Source organism: Photinus pyralis, unplaced genomic scaffold (genome assembly GCF_008802855.1).
Source record: "Photinus pyralis isolate 1611_PpyrPB1 unplaced genomic scaffold, Ppyr1.3 Ppyr1.4_LG7, whole genome shotgun sequence".
Lineage (NCBI taxonomy): Eukaryota > Metazoa > Arthropoda > Insecta > Coleoptera > Lampyridae > Photinus > Photinus pyralis.
In genome coordinates, this window is record NW_022170738.1 from 8,779,663 (window position 1) to 8,800,130 (window position 20,468).

At 35.5% G+C, this 20,468-nt stretch overlaps 1 protein-coding gene across 13 annotated transcripts in view; it reads left to right on the plus strand.

Moving 5' to 3' along the window:
* LOC116176595 (RNA-binding protein Musashi homolog Rbp6) overlaps nt 1–20,468 on the plus strand; it is a 207,854-nt gene that overhangs the window by 157,176 nt on the left and 30,210 nt on the right. For all 13 annotated transcript variants that reach the window (XR_004146472.1, XR_004146471.1, XR_004146470.1 and 10 more), the window contains exon 5: nt 12,879–12,963. Coding sequence is in view for 10 of the 13 variants with exons in the window: in XM_031495231.1 (XP_031351091.1) it covers nt 12,879–12,963 (85 nt within the window). In the remaining 3 variants the exon portion in view is untranslated. The remainder of the gene's footprint in view (nt 1–12,878; nt 12,964–20,468) is intronic.

Below are 20,468 nucleotides of genomic sequence, written 5' to 3' on the forward strand. Positions count from 1 at the left end.
CGTGCACCTTTAGGTAAATTTCAGACCTTTCAAAATAATGATTTTAGAAAGTAGCATAGAACTTCAGAGAAGGTTTATAAAAAAAAGGTTTGCAAGCGAGGTTCCTATTGGCGTTGAAGTTTGTAGTGATATCTCTATTGGAACTCCTGCCATTTAGAAAAAAGGTTTCTTAAGAAATTTGTAAGATTTCTAGGACCCAAACAATGTTTCAATATGAAGAAGGATCCTAATACGATTTTTTAAGCGTCAAGTAGTAAGTTCCTCAGAATTTGCAAATAGCTCCTGGGCCTCAAAGCAAAGGAAGTTCCTTAGATGTGTCTTTGTTCGATTTTGAAAAATTTCAGTAAGGAAGACAAGAAATCCTGCTCAAGGAATTTCCTAGACTTTTAAAATTGAAATCGATAGCTCCTTACATGCAAAGTCGCGATTGCGTAACACTTTAATTCAACGGTTATCTCGGATTCCAAAAGGACTTAAATTTATTGTACGTTGGCGACCTTTATCAAGCTTTTTAAGTTTCCTAAAATGTTTATAGTAAGCTTCCAGGAAGCTTCTCCAGAAAGGTTCCGTCTCAAATTTTTGTAACCGACTTCTAATAAAATAAACTGCGTGTAACGCGGATATGGAAAAACGGTGTGACTACGGGGTCATTGTATTTGAACCATGTCAATAGACTTGTTACATGTGTGTGACTTCCCTAAAAAGCAATTCTGCCCTTTTATGTCTTAACAATATGTGTACGAAATTTGGTTCCAATCCGTTCTGCCGTTTAGCCGGAAATATGAGAGTACATGACCGACCGACAAGCTGACATCATTGAGATTTTGTTTGATTCGGATTCCCAGTGCTTCAAAATGCGTATTTCTGTAAAAAAATGTGGGGGGGGGGGTTTACGCCAATTGCTATACCTCTCTTACTAAGATGCGGGTGGTAAAACAAATAACACCTCGTTATAGGAACTTTTTAAACTCTACAAGGTGGTGCCCACCGATTTTCATTGTGACGTTTTGTCTTTGATAAACCACCATCAACTTCATATTAGGTTGAGTCTACACCCTTACAGGGAAAAAATCTTTAGAATCTCTTTTTTTATGGAGGATTGTAAAACAAATTGCAATTCGTTTATTTCAAAGAAGGTACTTCCTAACAACTTTTTAATGAAAAGCTTGTGGTTGAAAGTCCTTGAAAAATCCTCTAGGAAAGATTTGTGTAAGATGCCTAACAAGGTTCCTAATAAGCTTTCAAAAAAAAAACCTATTATGCACGGGGGCCGTTTTTTTTCAACCTCCGTTGGGGGGCACAAATAAAATTTGTTATATCGCTCGATAGTTAGTAAGCATTAAGGAAGCAAGAAAAAGTTTCATACACTAACTGTGTTTTTTGACTTCTTGAAGAAACTTTAAATCAAATGCGTGCAAAAATTGCATCAATTTGTTACAATATCGTATTTCATTGAAAATCGGCCCTAAAGGATTTTGTTACAATGATTTTCTCCGAGATTTTCTCAGACTTGATCAAATTTTAAACTTTCCGAGGCGAACTTAAGGCTACAACGTACCAAATTTACATATTACTCGTGCACAATAACACATTTTGACTAGCATTACATGAGCAAATGCCTACTGTTTAATTTTTGATCAATGTTCTTCATGAAAGTTGCCTGAAACGGTTGATACAAAAGCGTGTTGGATCGTATAAATTCGGCAAAACGATTTACATACCTTATTTCTAGAATCCTTCTCATCTACTTCCCTCCTCTTTCAGCATCTTTCTCTTGCTTCCCCTTGCCTTTTGCAGCTCCTTAGACTTCCCTCCTCTTCATGTCCACCGATTCTTCATTTTCTTCACTTTTATTGTCTCCACTTCACTATCTTAATATTTTTTTCCCTCCCATAAGTATTTCGGCAACCACCCCCCTTATTAGTTCCTTGTAGTTACTGTTTTCTCCTGAACTCTCTTCTTTTTACCACTTTGTTGTTGTACTTTTTTGTCCACTCGTCTACCATCTTCCTTCGTTCGACCTCAGACCATCCGTATCCATTTCTTTCATAGTATTTTCTCTAATATTAATCTTCAGCTTCAGCATTGAGTAATGTGCCCTGAGAGAGTTGAGGTACAAATTGATTTTTCATTAAAGTATACTAACAAGGTATTTTCAGTAGGTTGTTCTACATTTTTATGCGGCACCATTTCTTAAACGTAACAATTAACAAAACAAAACGAAGAAAAATGGGAAAATGTCGTTTTTTACCAAGTACAAGTATAGCTTGGTAATGAGCATGACTCCCTAGACTGGACTGTTTTTGCAGCCAGTTAAAACCTTTCTTCCGCCTACTCCCAATAATCTACTCAACCCAATTTTTTGTAATTGCACCGGGGACGGATATACCTTGAACTGTGGTTTGTAATAGGTGGTCACTTTGCCGTTTCAAAAATGTGGTTTTGAATTTTTATTTTGTTTTATAATAATTTTTGTCGCTTAAGTAAACATTTTTTATTAAAAAAGAAACTGTGGTACCAAAAATTAAAAATATTAAAAGCGCATCTTATGCTCTACCTCAACTTTTTGAATCGAAAGTATTAATAAATTTTTTGTAGGAAATTTAAATTAAAAGTTACCAACAGAAATGTAGAAGCATCCATCTTCTTTGACTAAGATCGCTTTCCTAGGAAGACTTCCATAACGAAAATTTCTAAAAAGGTTTTTATGAAACATTTTTGGGAGGAGAATTAATTGTAGGTTAAATATCAGGGAAAACTGCCTACACATATATTGCCAAAAAGGCTTTCAATAAGATGCATTTGTTTCTAAGGAATTTGAAACTCAAGGATGCTCCTTTCTATTTTCGTTTCAGATTCTTTAATTATTCATTTTTTACGGTTTCTTCAGTTTCGTTGGTTCTTTCAGATTTTTCGCAAGTCAATCAGATCTTTCGGACTTCCTAAAATTCCTGCGTCCAGTTTTTCCCGATTCTTCAAATTCTTTAGATCCATAAGATTCTTCATATTCTCACAATTATTTGCTTTCTTTCAAATTTTCAGACATTTTGGATTCTTATTTTCCGATTATTCAGTTATATACGTATATAATACGTATAAGTAACAAGTAAAGAATCTCAGAGGAGTCTGTAAAATATTCTTGAATCGTATCTGAAGAATCCATGAATAATCTGTGAATAATCTCCAAAAAGGCGTTTTAAAAAGCGGGCATTTTATAAAGAATATGCAATCGACCAAAATCAGGTACAATGATTGCTCGAAATTTGTAAGTTGTTTTGTTCCTCTCACAGTACAATATAAACAAGCATGTACCTACATTTATTAAGTTATTAACATTTTCTATAAGGCCAACCCTTATGAAAAAACTTGTGAACAGAATACACGACGCGTAAGGGATTGTGTAACAATAGAAGATATGCTAAGGGCGCCCTCTTATTACAAGCACAGATTAATAACCTTGTCACTTAGACTTTTCTTATGGCACCGTCATTATCGTGGAGAATGTCGGGAGTTTGTAAGGCGGGGTACACATTCCTCGCTTGTAAAATTACCCGCCGTAGTTTTAATCCGTTCTCGTTATTTTCCGCCATTTGTTTTCCCATTCTTCGACAATTTGATACAAATTAGATTATAATTTTTCGCTTGCTCTTCTCCCATACACGTTCCCTTGACGGAGCGCAAGGCTTCGGACGATATATCTCCCGACCCGTGCAACGGGATCTCTTACAATCAAGAGTGATTTGCAGGGCACCATCTTCCAATTACTGACGGCTATCGTACTTTACCACCTATTCTCGACGCTTTTGTATTATTTTTAAGACGTAAACCGAAAATATATCGCCAATACTCCTCTGACATTACCAAGCGAAGGGACATCGTTTCATCTGTCAGTTTTGTGTATACGGTGCCCTTCGGGGTGCTTTCCCCGCCATATTCTAAATTGTTACGCGTAAGAAGAGCGCATATTGTTTATTACAAGGAGAGCTCAAATTTAACGATGTTTGCCGTCATTTTTACCGAGACTGTAATCTTTATTTATGTTAAGCTCGATATGCCGCTTTCACCTGAGGAAAATCTTGTATTATCCTAATTGCGGAGATCATTATCACGTTCCGTGCTTTGTACGCTGCTTAATGGAAATATTTGGACCGTTTCGTTTTAATGCTACTGGAAACTCCTATTGACGTTTGAAGCAAGATGACGTGATCCAAACAAAAGGACGGTTCTGCGATTTCGAAATTGTACTTTTGAGATTGCGAGTGGGTATTTGTTTAGATTTAGTGTACGAGCTTTCTAATGTAAGAGATACGGATCAAGGTTTCGAATTTGAAAGTAAACCTCGGTCAGTTTGTGGATTGTTGGATTGTGGATGGCTCTAGTAATAGTTTTTTTTGTGAAAAATTTAAACAAATACTGCGTCAGGTTAAAAAAACTAATGAAAGTACAATGAGTTTCGAAGGCCCTGTCCTCGTACTTTGATTGCAATCTGGTTTCTTTATACACTTATTAGGTTACATGTAAAATCTTTTGCAGTTTCTTTGATTTAAAAGGCACTTAATGCCATTTTTAAGCACCTGTACTTTTGAAGAATATTTTATGTTGCGGAATAAAGGTTTGTTTTTGGGTGTTTAATCGAACCTAAAGTACGTCCCAGATAGAGTTTTCAAGTCAGATTTTTCCTACATCTTTACAAAATATTTTCTATCAGCTCAGGGCAGGACCCTTCTCGACATTTGTACGATTTACTTACTCATATCTTTGTATAGACTTTGTACCGTTTTCGATCGAGCATTGTATGGCCTCACGATGGATTTTTAGCCGAAACATGACGCCTTTTACTTTTAAAATTTCGCCTCTACATAAATCTCAGTTTTTATGGGGAATGCATTTACCCTCCGGTTTTTCAGCTCATCCTTTTATATCTAAAAATACGTGTACCCATTTGGTCTCAATCGGTTCAGCCGGAAATGAAGGTATAGACAGACAGACCGACATTATCGAGATTTTGTTTGATTCGGATTATTGGTGCTTCAAAACGTGTATTTCTATCATAAAAGTAGGGGGTTGTTTTTTACTCCAATGCGTGTGGTAAAAATATAACTTTTTTAAGAATAATACTTCCTTCAGGACAAATGCGCCACCTTTTGCTGATGTTCCACGCAACGGTCTTAATACCGACTATAAGGTGAGATTGTAGGAAATTTTTCTTTGTTGAAACTAACGAACCTTTTTTCGATTATATGATTCTCATTATAATGCGATATTGTGACAATTTTTGATTTCAATTTAAATTTTTGCCCAAGTATCAGAAAATAAATCTAAAAAATGTGCCAATCTTAACAGAATAGCTTCTTAGCTCAAGTTACTGTAACAAACTTTGTAAAGCGATCGGGATTGAAACACTTCCAAACATATATCCTTATAAGGTGCTTATCAATAGAATATGACATTTCAACACAAAATTGAAAAGAAAATTATTTTATAATAATTAGAGGAACTAAAAAGACAACTAATGCAAGACGCCGATGTCTCCCAACTTACAGGAATCGATGTACTTTCTCATTGCATAAATTTTAAAGGATAATCTGAAAACAGCGTATAGTTTGTACTTTAAAAAAAACCGGTGAGTGATACATTAGAAATTAAAGTCTTTTCGATGAGAAATAATGTTTTGGGTGGTCTCTCAGTAGATCGAGTTTTTGTTGTCTTTCAGTCTTTCCTAATCGGTTGAGTTACATTGGAACCTTTCCACGTTTCCCTTACACCGGTTAATTAATTTTGGTTCCAAAGGATATATTCAACCCTTAAAACTAAAATCAGTGAGTGGTGAATCCTTTGTAAACCCTTGGTTTGAAAATTTGATGACTAATAACGATTGTTGAGAAAGTTTGTCCTGAAAAATTTGAAAAGGTACATTCTTCACAATAATATTCATCGTTAAAAGTCCGCTACAGAAATATTAAGTTGATTAATATTCGTCTACAGCATATTCTTTCCCTAAAATGCATATCTCCGAAATATTCACTTCCGTAATAATCGCGCCAACAAAAGTCGCCACTGAAAATTCGCTCCCCAATAGGACATAGTAGTACTCTGTTAAAATTCACTTCACTCCAAGAAAACTAACTTTCAAAAATTTCGCCCAGCACACTCCATCACGCGTTTCTTTTTCTTTCAGTCACCTATCTTCTATCTTATTAATGAAAGAGCTAAACATTAATTAGAATCTCAAAAATGCCACAATGGATCGTCTGAAGGAGGGGAGGAGAATCATCTAAGATAAGGTTTTTTAGAAAAAAATGTTCCTAGAGTGATGGTTATTCCAATCCATGATTGGGAATAACCATAACTCTTGGAACATTTTTTTCTAAAAACCCTTATCTCTGATTTTTATATCAAGAAGAGCTCCCGTCCTTCAGAAGATCCATTGTGGCAGTTTTTGAGATTCACATTAATATTTAGTTCTTTAATTAATAAGGTATGGGACCGAAAGAAAAAGAAACGCGAGATTGAGTGTGCTGGGCAAATTTATAAAAGTTAATATTCTTGGAGTGAAGTGAATTTTAACAAAGTATTCCTATGTCCTATTGGGGAGCGAATTTTCAGTGGCGGTACGTTTGTTGGCGCGATTATTACGGAGTGGAATATTTCGGAGATATGCATTTTAGGGAGGATTTCTTGAAAGAATATGCTGTAGAGTGTAGACGAACATTAATCACTTATAATTGCACAAGAGGTTTGTATTTTACCGAGTAAATTTGGGTTGTTTAGGTAATGAAAATCTATTGCCTAGCAATTAGACGAGAAAAACTGTCAACTAATAAAAATGCGACACCGCAGGTGGAGCATTTTTAGGTTGACAGTTTTTCGAGTTCAATTGCTAAAAGGCAACAGATTTGAATTGCAACAACACAAATTTACTCGGTTTAAATACAAACCTCGAGTGTAATTCGGCAGGACAATTTAACGAACAAGAAATTCACATAACTAATCAATTACTGACAGACGTCAAACTAGTCATATGGGAAAGGATAATGCGATAATTGGTTCGAAAATGAATAAGTGAAAAAACCACTAGTGCATTTGTCGCTGGAAAAGTTGCAGGTAACTTTTGCCGCTGTCAAAGTGACAATTTCACTGCGGCTTATGCGATTTTTTATACATGAGTTGAATTGTCAGCTTAATATTTCTGGGGCGGACTTTTAACGATGAATATTATTGTGAAGAATGTACCTGGGGGTGAAATTTTTCAGGACAAATTTTCTTAACAATCGTTATTAGTCATCAAATTTTCAAACCAAGCATTTACAAAAGATTCACCACTCACTGATTTTAGATTTAAGGGTTGAATATATCCTTTGGAACCAAAATTAATTAACCGGTGTAAGGGAAACGTGGAAAGGTTCCAATGTAACTCAACCGATTAGGAAAGACTGAAAGACAACAAAAACTCGATCTACTGAGAGACCACCCAAAACATTATTTCTCATCGAAAAGACTTTAATTTCTAATGTATCACTCACCGGTTTTTTTTAAAGTACAAACTATACGCTGTTTTCAGATTATTCTTTAAAATTTGTGCATTGAGAAAGTACATCGATTCCTGTAAGTTGGGAGACGTCGGCGGCTTACATTAGTTGTCTTTTAAGTTCTTCTAATTTTCATAACATACCTTTCTTTTCAATTTTGTGTTGAAATCTCAATTTTTATTGATAAGCATCTTATAATATAATAAGGGCATATGTTTTGAAGTGTTGAAATCCCGATCGTTTTACAAAGCCCTATGGTAAGTTCTCCATGGGACACACGGTATATTTTTACCTCGCGCCCGTCAGTAGGGAGGTATTGCATTGGGGTAAAAAATTAACCCCCCCTCTCCACTTTTTTTACGGAAATACACGTTCTAAAGCGCCATGAATCCGAAGCAAACAAAATCTCGATGATGTCGGTCTGTCTGTCGGTTCGCCTGTACTCTCATTTCCGGCTGAACAGATTGGAACCATTGGAACAGCGTCGAACTGTTTCCGTTGCCTCTTTCCATGCGAATTGTTGGGCCAAGCAATAGAGCGACATTTACTCACCTAGGGTGAGCTGCTTTACAAGCAAATATTCCTTCCTTCGCTTAACTTGTTTACTTGTTTTACAACTGAAGCTTTCAAGATTCCAAGATATTTCATTTTCGTTTTTATTTTTCGATCCACGCATCAGTCACCCAATTTCTGTGCGACAGCCATCACGTTTTTATAGTTAGAAGTTTATTCCGAAAAAGTCACGCATTCAATTTCCAAGAGAAATCTTGAATTAAAAAAAAATTAGGAAATTGAAATATACAAACGTGACGAACGTCCCTATCTCGTCGCCGCAAACATGACATTGACATTAATGAAAAAACGATACAGCATTTCATTTACTCATTCAATTTAAATTTTAAAAAAGCGAATGTAAAATTAATTAGATCGACGCGCTTTGTGTGTGTATGAGCTTTTTTTCACTGCCGCGCCGACGTCATTACGCTTCAAACTCATCAATTTTCTGCGATTTGTATCGGCGGCGGCGGCGGGCGCTCGCCATAGAAAACTAAACAGAACTTTCCGAAACGGCGTTAAGGGGAAAAAGAATGAAATATATTAAGCGAGAGAAAGTTTTCTTTTGATACCGATAACCCAGAAAAAACGCGACCATGTAAAAGGAGGTAGAATAATATAATGGATGGCGTAAGTGAATTTGTTGTAAAAAAAAGGGGGGAAACTTCAACTGTATCAATTTCGTTTCTAAAAGTTTTATAGTCAAAATTGAAATATACTTTCTATATTTAATCTATTAGAAGTTGTATTGTGTGTTTCATTGGAACTTCATAAGCGTTTTATACTTTTTTCATTTTGTGCAAACGATTTTCTCTATTTGATTAATTACCTTTTGTTCTGCAATTGATAGCTTTGCTACTGTTCGGGAACTATTAATTGGATGTGTTTTATGAAAATTGTGAAACGTGTTTACTTTTCATTTTCTAAGCTTGCTTTCGATTGAGTATTTATGCGCCTCTCAATCCGTCACGTGCATTTTACCCCTAAGGCTTTATCAGCAATTATGAAATATTTATTCGAAAGTTTCCGTTTTTCATATTTTTGAACACACGAAGTCTGGAAATTCCGTATAGGTTGATCCACCATTATTTTGAGCCCTTAAAACGTCTGGAGCTTTCAAGATTTTCAAAGCCTTTCAGGAACTTCAAATTATCTAATTTTTTGGGCTCGTTTCAATATTCGGTCTTGCGGATTTTCCGATTTCAGGTGATTAGAATGCCTGTAGTTTTTTCAGAACTATGGAATCAACAAAGCCCCGGGGCTTTCCGTGGATGTTATTCTAAAGCCGGATTAGAGCTTAAAGTTTTACGAGAGCGACCTTTATGCGTAAGGCAAGTTAGGTACAAATTTGCAATATTAAGTTGCCAATTGGCCGACTGTGTGAGATTAAACTGTGGCAGACCTTCCACTTTTTAATGTAAAAGTATGTAGTAGATGGGTGGGGTCCCATAACGAATCGACAGTCGATCTGTGCATGTTTTGGCGTGACTAGCCAATTTACAAGCGTGATTTCACCTGAGTATTGTTACATCATGGCGCATGAAATCGGAAACGATCAATTCTCCGAGATTTTACCCAAAACTCGTTTTCTAATAGGCCGCAAATTTTTCTTCAAATCAAGTAGCATGGTAGTTTTCGGCACAATGTAATTCATTCCTTCTATGTGTTGTGGGATATTCCAAACCCCCCACACTCCCCGGTGATAAATTTTTACAAAATCTTTAGAACAGGCACCATGCTTATGATTATTTTGTAGGGTGTGAAATCAAATGTTCCATTTCTAGGAGATATTCCATACATGAAAATTCCAAGGGCTGAACGTCTTGGGAGATATTCGGGGACGTTGGGGGACATGGAGTAGTTTTAGGGAAATGTAATTGATTCCTTCTGTGTTCTGGGGGGTAATCCATACCCTCAGACCCTCCGGTGATTATTGTTTTCCAAAATCACCATCACAATCACCATTTAGAAGTAAATTTCCCTGAAAATTTCCTTCGATTGGTGCTTAAAGGTACATCATTTTTTAAAAGCATAATTATCAATTCTCGATCAAGCATTCGCTGTAAAACTCACCTTTGATTTTGATAATTTTTAGAATGTAGGGTCGTGACGGAAAAAAAAGAAAACCTGAAATGGAGTTCGTAGGACAAGATATAAGTGTGTCGAGATCTCCTGAACTCCTGACTCACTGAATATATCATTGGGATTATTTAGTGCACTTGGTTCTAGTTTTCCTTTACTTATTTTAAATTAATTTTTATGCCCCTCATTTAGAACGGGAACCGTTATTATTAGTTCAGTACGAGGTTCAGTAGTAGTTTTTCGGTTCTCGCTTTTGTAGGTAGAGTAGATACAATATTCGTACCCGTCAATTGTTATTTTTTAGTGCGGTTTTTAATGGTTTTTTTTTACTTTTTAAGGGTTTAAGAGTTTTACGTCTTCAAGAATTTTAGGTTCCGGTTCTAGTTTTTTCTCGGTTTTTAAGGGTTCCAACGTACTGGGCGTATTTTCAGGGGCGGTACGAATATTGCAAGGAGAGATTTCTTAGAAGTGTGTCAAGATTTTTTTAAGATGAATATTACTTTTTTGAGACCGAATTTTCGGTGCAATAATTATAGTGGTTTCCAGTTGGCAATTCAAATTGAAACTTCAGTTTAAAAGACTAGATTCGAAATTTAAGTTGGAAGCTTGTGAACGGTTTTGAATTTCCCAATTTTCGGTAATAGATAGACAATGGACAAAGGACTAACTGATTAAATTTTGGTGATTTTGAACTTGTCGGTCGTTGTCTATATTGGTTTGAAACAGTTTATTCGATCTTTGTACCTATAACTTCCTCATTTGCCTTATCTTTACCATCTGGTGTTGTATTTGTACATCCAAGTTCTTTTTGTAGCTAATTTTCCATCTTTTCCACCACTCATGTCTTCATTTCGAGTTTAACCCGTCTGTATCCATTTCGTTCATCCCACATTCCTTTTGCATTCATTCATCATACCAATTATCGCTTTATTTTTCACTCCGTTCTCCTAATCTTACCGTGCTGCGCCCCGACGCTATCCTTATCTTTTCCATTTCTGTTTTATATTGTTTTATACTATCTTCTTTGCGTTCCTTCCAGTTTATCCCATTTCTTCCACCTCCATATCTCCGCTTCGTTCTTAACCACCCCTCTCGCCATTGCATCGAACAGGTGTGAAATTTCGATCCCTCTTTTCTCCAATTCCCCACCACCACCCCCTTTTTTCTCAACTTTCTTATCTGCGCACTGGCCCCTTTTCATTTGGTACCCTAAATATTTAGGTTTTCTAACCTCTTCTATTCTTAATTCCCTTCGATTCTATCTCCATTTTTCTTCCACCCCCCTCCAAATCTCACCATCTTTGATTTTTCTACATTTAACTCCATTATTCCCAACATCTCTTTCATTTGTTCTACCTCTCTTGCCATTATCACACATTTCTTTCACACATTATTCACGCCATTCGCACTTTTAGTTTTTATACCATCTTATCTGCACGCGTCTTTTACAATTTTTTTTTGTCCGTCCTTCGTAACTCTTTCTTTCATGTTTATTTCCTTCGCGCTTTCATTAAACACTTGCCTGGGGCCTTATGCGTGCCTATTTCAAGGACTCTTCATACTATTTTTACTCATTCATGCCATTTTTACAACCTTTCGTGACGTCCGATTTTTTCTCTTACACCTTTTAAGACCTTCATTCCAGTTTACCAATCTCTTCCTTTAACTTCACGTTCCATCATTCACCCTTCCTCCATCATTTAGATCAACTTTTCTTTTCTATTGTGCTTCCGCAGTTAATGCCATCACAATTGAACTTTCTGTCCGTTCGTCTGTGTACCTACATGATAACTCGCGAACGGTTTCGAATTTTCCAATTCTGTTTTCAGTAATAGGTAGACAATGGTCAGAGGGCTAACTGATTAAAATTTGGGTCAAAACTCGTCAATCGGAAGTGACCTTGTCACTCGTTGTACAGCAACCCCTACTGAAATGTCGGAAATTTTTTTAAACAATTGCAAATTGCTGTGTCTAAGATAAATGTTTCCGTTTAACAAAATAATTAAAGGAATTGTTTGGATTCGTGAAATTTGGAGCTCTCAAATATATTTTTTGATTAATTTTTGATATTCTTTACGGATTAAACCAAAATTGTTGAGAATTTTTCAGAATCCTAATGCGTCTCTTTTTCCAATTCTAAAGTTTGATATACTTTTATTCTTAGAACATCCGCGAATTTCAAATATTGGGGTTGGTTCATATGTGGTGATTATTTCTCTCAAAGCAACAGCTGAGTGGGTTTCCATTAGACCCTTCTTTAAATTGACAGTTCGAATACGTCTTCCCAATTCCAACAGCGAATCCAAACATTGAAGTTTGAAAATCTCGAAACTTCGTTTTGAATTGCAGGTTTCAGTTTAAACTTTTGTTTTTACGATTTTTGGAATAAAATTTCAACAAGGCTGCTATAGAGGGTCAAATTTAAAGAATTTTAAATCGGCACAAATATGGTATCCATACAATCAAATAAAAAATGATTAATGGATTTGAATTCTACTGTATGAATGCATGAATCTAGAAGGTCTTTAGGAACTTTTTTAGAATTTCAAATTTCAAACCTCGAAAACCATTTTTTTTAATTGTAGGAGTTTTTATGGATTAAAGAAAGATTCTACGCTACGGATATTTCAATTTATTTAAATCTGCTAGAATTGCTCCCCTGATAACTGAGGATGAGTTAGAGTGTTAATCAATTTTTTTCTATTGTTTCAGGTGGAATGCAAGAAAGCACAACCAAAAGAAGTAATGTTACCCGCCAACCTAGCCAAAACAAGGGCGGCAGGGCGCGGTACATACGGTGAGTTGCTAATGCTGAACCCCGGACCTGTGACGGGCGGTACCGCGACATCTGCTTTTCGATACACACCCTATCCTCTTCCTGTAAGCGCGAACGTGCCCGTAGCCACGGCCGGCCATAGCATTCCGGTGACCGCCATAGCGGTGGCTCCGGCTCCCTTACATTACGCCCCAACTGTATACGACGTGACGGGGTGCAAAAGAGTACTCGCGGCTCCCGCCGCCGCCTTTCGCCCGATTTCGGCTAGAGCCGCCCCTACGCTTACCTACAGTATGAGCGATCTCTTAGGCGTGCAGAGCCTAGAGATACCCACCGTTTACGCGAGCGCGCTTCCCGCCCCCGGTTTGGGCCTATGACCGGTACAAATGCCCCAAATAACGAGGCCCCATTAATTCTCACACCCCGCATACGAAATGGGTTGTCTTTATTTTTCCAACTGCCTCAGAATGTTCAATTAAGATAGTCGCCTTGTACGTAGCGACGATTGTTATTTTAAATTAATTTCCGTTACATTGTATTTATCTGGACATTTTAATTAAGTTGGATGGCGAAATATAATTAAAGCTTAACTGGACGTTTCGTAATCAATTACGGCCGGAATAATTTACGTTATACAAAAACAAATTTACGTTTTAAAATGTATTCCATTACACGCCCGATACGTATTATTTCGGCTTTTGGTCGAATTTCGGAGGATCCTAAGACAATATGTACTTACAACTTACATTGATATATTGTTTATTCCCGCAAGGTAAGCGTTGCGCGCTATAAATCCGACCGTCTATCCGAGTTTTATGGGTTTGGCAAACATTTACGTCCGCAATTACAAAATTTTAACATTCCGCGAAGGTTTCCAGTCCGTTCTGAAGGTGTAATGTGTCTACATTATTGTGACAATAACGTATTGCCAATTATTTCGGCGAGTTCGGTTGCATATTTGCTAATTTTTTCTAATGAGGGTTGAAAAACCGTCCGCATTGCAAGACTGGGAAGTAGAAAACTGTAGCAACTTAAAAGTGCATCAATCGGGGCTATAAAGTTCGAGAAAGTGAAAATGGTAATCAAAAGTCAGAGTCAATAAAATTGCATCGAAATAGCAAATCGATGGGGCAAACCGTAAACTTGGGATTAAAAGTTCGCAGTCGTAGGTGGTTTAAGGTTGACATTTAAAGCTGCAGATTGGAAGCTTAAAGCTAAATTGTAAGACTCCATTCTTAAATGTTTAAAGCACGAAGTAATAAGTTGATCTTTATTGTCACTATAAAACGGTTCATTTTGGATGTATATTGAGTCTGGAAGCAAACCACAAATTGTAAATGTCTAGTTGAATAGTTTTCACAATTAAACAAAATTGCGTTGCATTCGTGAGAAGTGAAATGATCAAAGTTTCTTGTCAAAATTAGACCATCTAGTCCAGTAGCCTTATATACTTCAGACAAATCCGGAGAAGTTGGCTCCAATGATTGCAACTGTGTGAAAAATCGAAAAAAACCGCGACTTTTTTCAGATTTTGGCGATTTTAACTAAAAAAGGACTGGTTTTCCATAATAACCGACGCAGTACGTTTTTAGTAGACTAAATTTACTATAATATGAGACCTCAAGTGTCTCCATAGATCCAATAGTTTCCGAGATATATTTTTTCAAAATTGACAACTTCTCGCAACTTTAGCAATTTATTAATCCAGGCAAATTGGACTTTTTACAAAAGAAAATTGTTAATGGATCTTTGCCAAGTGGATATGTTAAAATGATCTATAACCAAATAAATACGTGATCACAGGGGAGTGGGACTAAGTTTTTGGGGAGGGTGAAAACGGGTGAAAATCGCAAAAGTAACGGAAAAAATTGCGGAAATCCGTGTTTTTTGTTTATTATTGTTAGTTTCCGCAAAAATGATTTTCTTTTAACGAGATTTGGTTGAAATATAGGTACTTTTTTATAATTCAAATTACTACCAATTTTTTCAATATAAAAATTTCCGAATTTCGGTTGTTTTAATGAGAATCTGTTTCCTATTACCAATTGTACTCGAAAAACTGTCAACCTAAAAATTTGACGGAAATTGCCGTCGTACGATTTTCACTCCTTTTCACCCACCCCAAAAACTTAGTCCCACTCCCTTTCTCACGTATTTATTTTTTTTGTATTTGTTATATTTAACATATCCACTTGACAAAGATGTACTGGTAAGAATTTTTTGGCCCATACTTTTCAAACAAGCGATTTTTTACGGTTTTTCGTTTTTTTTTGATTTTTGACAAAGTTGCGTTTGGCGTCACAAAAGTGGATTATTCATTAGGACAACGAATTAACAAAAAATCCCGGATTTGACGGAAGGTACCTCCCCTTTCAGGCGACAAGGTTACTGGACTAATTGTTTTTAGAGTGCCTTGGCTCAAACGGTATGAAATCTCAAATAATCCCACAGAACTTCACTTTTCTGCAATGCTTTCGACACATTTTCGGACCACAAGTGTTGTGGCATTTTTGATATAACTCCCTCAAAAATGCGCTGAATAGGTGTCAAAAGAACTTCTTTCAAATTTCCAAGTAAAAATTAAACCGTATGGGCAAACGTAAAAAATGTTGTATTAAAAGAGCGCTAAACCTGTTTGTAATTTTTCCTGGTCCAATTTTTTCTAATTGGCACATTATGCGCCTGTAACCCTGATACAATAATTTTTATAAGAAAACCCTTTTTTTTGTCTGAGGTGAAGCTACCACCCATTCATGGTAGTGTGGGACTCCCATATTGGTATGGTTTACCCACTAAAACACTGCGATCTTGTTGCAATGATTATTGCAAGAAAAATTAGGGCTTCATATCTGCCTAGTTTTTATAATAATGATAATTTTACGAGAAGAATACCGCCAACACTTATACCTTTTCGTGCTCTTATGATGCTAGTCGATGAAAAAGAGTTTGTAGCAAAAGGGAAGGTATTTGAGAATTATCTTTTTCTGATTTACACCTTTTGATGTTTTTATGATAATGATTTGTGGAATCAGGAGTACACAATAGTAAGTGTGTGACAATAAATTATTATTTTACCGTTTTCACAGCCCGTCTTTCTGTGATATTGATACAATCATTTTCGGTAGGATAATTCTTTAACTGCAATTTTTGCAAGAATATTTGCATGAGAAGGATATGATAAAGGTGAAGTCCTTGTACGTCTGTGATCCTGATTCAATCATTTTTCCTGTTCATATCGCGTAAAAGATCGTATAATCTTAATACAATAATTATTGGATTTAAATTTTTCTTTTCAAAGAAAATGTGTATCAGAGGAGGTGTTTGACAATTAATTTTTTGCATACTTTTCACTTACTTGCTGTGATGCCGATACAATTCTTATTTTTACCGAGGTACTTTTTGAAAAGGGACCGAAAACAATTGATACAAGTTGTTTTTTTTCTATCTACACCTTTATTTGTACTCCTTCAGGTATAATAATTTTTTCAGTGAGTGTAGCGTTTCTGTGATCCTAATAATAGTTATTTACATATGAGTATGGTAAATCAAGGTTTACGTTAACGAGTGAGATGTTTACGCTGAGGCAGGAATTTCGAAACGAGTAACGTTAACTGATTTAACATACAAATAATGTAAAACATTTTATTTCATACTGCTCTTTCTTTTATTAAAATGCCATACAATTTTTTATTTATTTATTTATTTATTTATTTAGCCTTTATTTTTGAGTGGGCGGGGTTTCAGCCAAGGCTGCTCTACCAACCCAACCCACTATACATTTACAAATATCCATGCCCGAACCCGGATTCGAACCAGGGACCCTAGCACCACAGTCCAGCTTCAACTGAACTGCGCCACAGAATGTTGTACGCATTCAAATGAAAGCAAAAGTCGATCACTTGATTTGTTTGATCTGACAGTAGTTTGACACATTAATATACAGGTTCAGATGGATGTCAGTTGATGTTGCTAGGCAACATTTCCAGTCTGGTAAAAATTTTCAGTCTGGTAATAGTTATTTACATATGAGTATGGTAAATCAAGGTTTACGTTAACGAGTGAGATGTTTACTGCCGAAGCGTAGCTGAGGCAGGAATTTCGAAACGAGTAACGTAAACTGATTTGACATACAAATAATGTAAAACATTTTATTTCATACTGCTCTATTTCTATTAAAATACCATTTTGATTAGAATGTTGTAGGTACACATTAAAATAAAAGCAAAAGTCGATCACTTGATTTGTTTGATGACAGTAGTTTGACAAATATCAATGCATACGTTTAGATGGATGTCAGTTGCGGTTGCTAGGCAAAATTTTCAGTCTGGTAAAAATTTTCAGTCTGGTAAAATACGATTTACCAGACTCAAATCAGTCTGGGAAAGCGGCGATTACTAGATAGTATGAAATAAAATGTTTTTAAGGAAAAGCAGGAGAACATAATATCGTACAACTTTTCTTAGCGTTAATTTTTTTCGGATGTCCATTGTGGGTATTAGAAACACAATGCGTTTTGGGAATTACCTACATTTTTGAGTTCTTGAGATCCTGATAAAATAATTTTTGACATAAAAATTTGTATCAGAGGAACTTAATGCAGTGAATATTTTTTCAAAGTTATTGGTTTTCTTATTCGCATCTCCTCTCATTCTTATATTTCTCACAATAGTTTTGTTGAAAAGAAAATGTATCAGGGGGACATAATACGGTAAAAGTTTGTTAAAAATTTCACTTTTCCTTATTTACACTCTTTGGGTTCCTGAATCCTGATACCGTGATACAATTCTTTTGAAGTATAATTTGTAACAGAGGAACATACTATGAAAGAGGGTCCTGCCGTAATCTTGAGCCAATTTTTTGTTGACACTTTGTAATGGTGTAATAACCGGGAGAACATAATATGGTGTAAAGTGTTGGACAATTTACTGCGTTTCTTCATGTGGACGTGTGGTCCTGGGATAATTATTTTTAGCAGAAGGGCTTGAATCAAGGGAATATAATTATTGGTAACAATAATAACACCTTCTTTTGCTCCTATGATCTTGATACAATAATGTCTTTGCAGGGAAATTAATATCAGGAAAACATATTACAGTAGAAGGTAACTAATTTTGTTTTAATCCATACCTTCTTATGTTTTTTTGTGATACTGTTATAATTAGAAGGAAAGTTTGCACCAACATAGTTAAGGTAAAAGTTGTTTCGCAATTACTTATTTTTCAAATTTATTTTTTCTTGTGATTCTATGATCCGGATATAATAATTTTTTAGAAAAAAAATCAGGAAAATAATTTGCGCTTATTTATGTGATTCGGATACAATAGTTTTTGGAGGGAGAATGTAGTACGATGTGCTTTTTTTACGTGTATACCTCTGTGCAGGTAACATTTGTTTATGAACTCATCTATTTTTTACTATTACTATTTTTGGGCTCCCGATACCTTGATACAATATTTTCTTCAACAGAAGTTTACATCAGGAGAACATCAATAGAGTAAAAAAGAATTATTTGTTTCCTATCCACTCTTTCTTGTGTTATTTATTTATTTATTGTCTCTCTTGTTCTGGGCCCTTAACCGGCTTTTGTCCAATTACAGATTGACTCGCATAACGCTTTTAGAGGTCCCCTGCAGAAGATCTTAAGCTGTTCTATACTACCCTGGTATTTCCCTCACGAATTAGGAAAGGTTACCCTCTTTAAATGTTCTGTAAGCTGTTGCGAAACTTTCTTAAAGATCGCTTGAAGCTCTTAAAACCCACTTAAAACTCTCCTAGAGGTGGTAACTTGAAAATTGTTGTAATGGTTGTTTGAAATTCCTAAATTTTTGTTGGAAACAATTAGTCACTTTTAAAATTTTTGAATATCCGTCAAAACCCTTTGTAAAACTGTTGGTCCCTTCTCGAAACAGTATCGAAAATTCGCTGGAACTTCTTTTTCGGAGAGAAAAAATCGTATCACGAGAATATAGCTTGGATAAAATGCTTTAGCACTTACTGTTACTCTTTGCACATTTTTCCATTCTTAGGGTGCTGATCGACTAATAATTGGGAAAAATTATACCAGGGGAATATAACACGATCTTCATACAGCAACTTTGAAAATTAGTTTTTTTTTCGTATATGCACCTTTATTTCCAGGAAAGGAACATCATTGAATTTTTTGTATTCAAAGAATGTAATAGGTAAACTTTAATGACAATTATTTTCATTTGCACTTTGTTACATTACTGTGATCCTAATACAATCACTTTTGAATAAAAATTATATCAAGAGAACGTAATAATGTTCATAAATATAATGTAAATACGGAAGGGGATTATTTTATAATTAAAAGTTCATATAAACAGGTCCGATTCGTTAGTGATTTACAGGGTATTATAATTTCACCATTTCATAGTTTTTCTTCTACAGTTTTTTAGCCTTTTAGCTCAAATTTGGTATATAAGTTACGCTGAAGGGTTTGGTCACGTCAATGGTAGTAAGAATCTACACGGTGTTTTTTTTCTGGGGCCAGGTTACATTTTTTACCCATGAAGTTTGAAAGTATAATTTGTAAAATGGTCCAATAGGCTCTGGATTTATTTGTTTTGGCAGTTGGTATTGAAGATTTTATTTTGTACTTGCATATGTTATAATATTATATAATTATATATAATATATCATTTTTTGAAAAAACATTGGTATCAAGATGAATGTACTATGCGGGACAATTAATAATCAAGTTTAAATATAGAATGTTTTCTTATACAACATTTTTTGAATAAAAATTTGCATCAGGACAACATACAATAGACAGTAGATAATATTCTTTTGAGAAGAATACAGATTTTTCACGCAGAAAACATCTTGATGCCTTCGTTCTTATCATATTGTGCCATTACAATATAAACAATGGTGCAGATACACAGAAATGATAGAAACTCTGCAAAGAGAGCAAAAAAGTATAAATTTTGTCTCTACTGTTAAAGTGAGGACAAGTGTAAAAGGAAAAAAATGAATAAAATAGCATCTGGTACAATATGGAGTAGCTCAAGGTTCCATGGTTGGATCAATACTATTGTATTGTATTATTTCTCCAATTTTATTGATATAATTGGCGTTTGAATTCGGGGGATTAAACGCCGAAATTTTACCACCGGGCTAGGGATGATTTTATTTACAGGAAAGCTTGGATTGGCTTTTGCAGAATTCCCCGTAAATCGTTTCGTAGCGATTACGTACACATCCAGTTCATATATAACGAACTGCCATTCTTATAAGTAACCTTAAACCCATATGAATTAATCACAAACGCCATTTTTATATCGCAAATGGTACCTTTGGGATTAATTTCCCCGATAACTACTAACCATATAACGCTGTAACTCCACAAGGAGCAGCGGGAACGATTTATTCGAACAAAAAAAAAAAAAAAATAATTTCAGCCCATTTCGCTCGCGGCCCTCCCGCCATATATATAACTTTTGCAAGGAAATTTTTCTATATTTTGCTAAGTTCGCGTACAAGACAAACTGAAGCTGTGATCA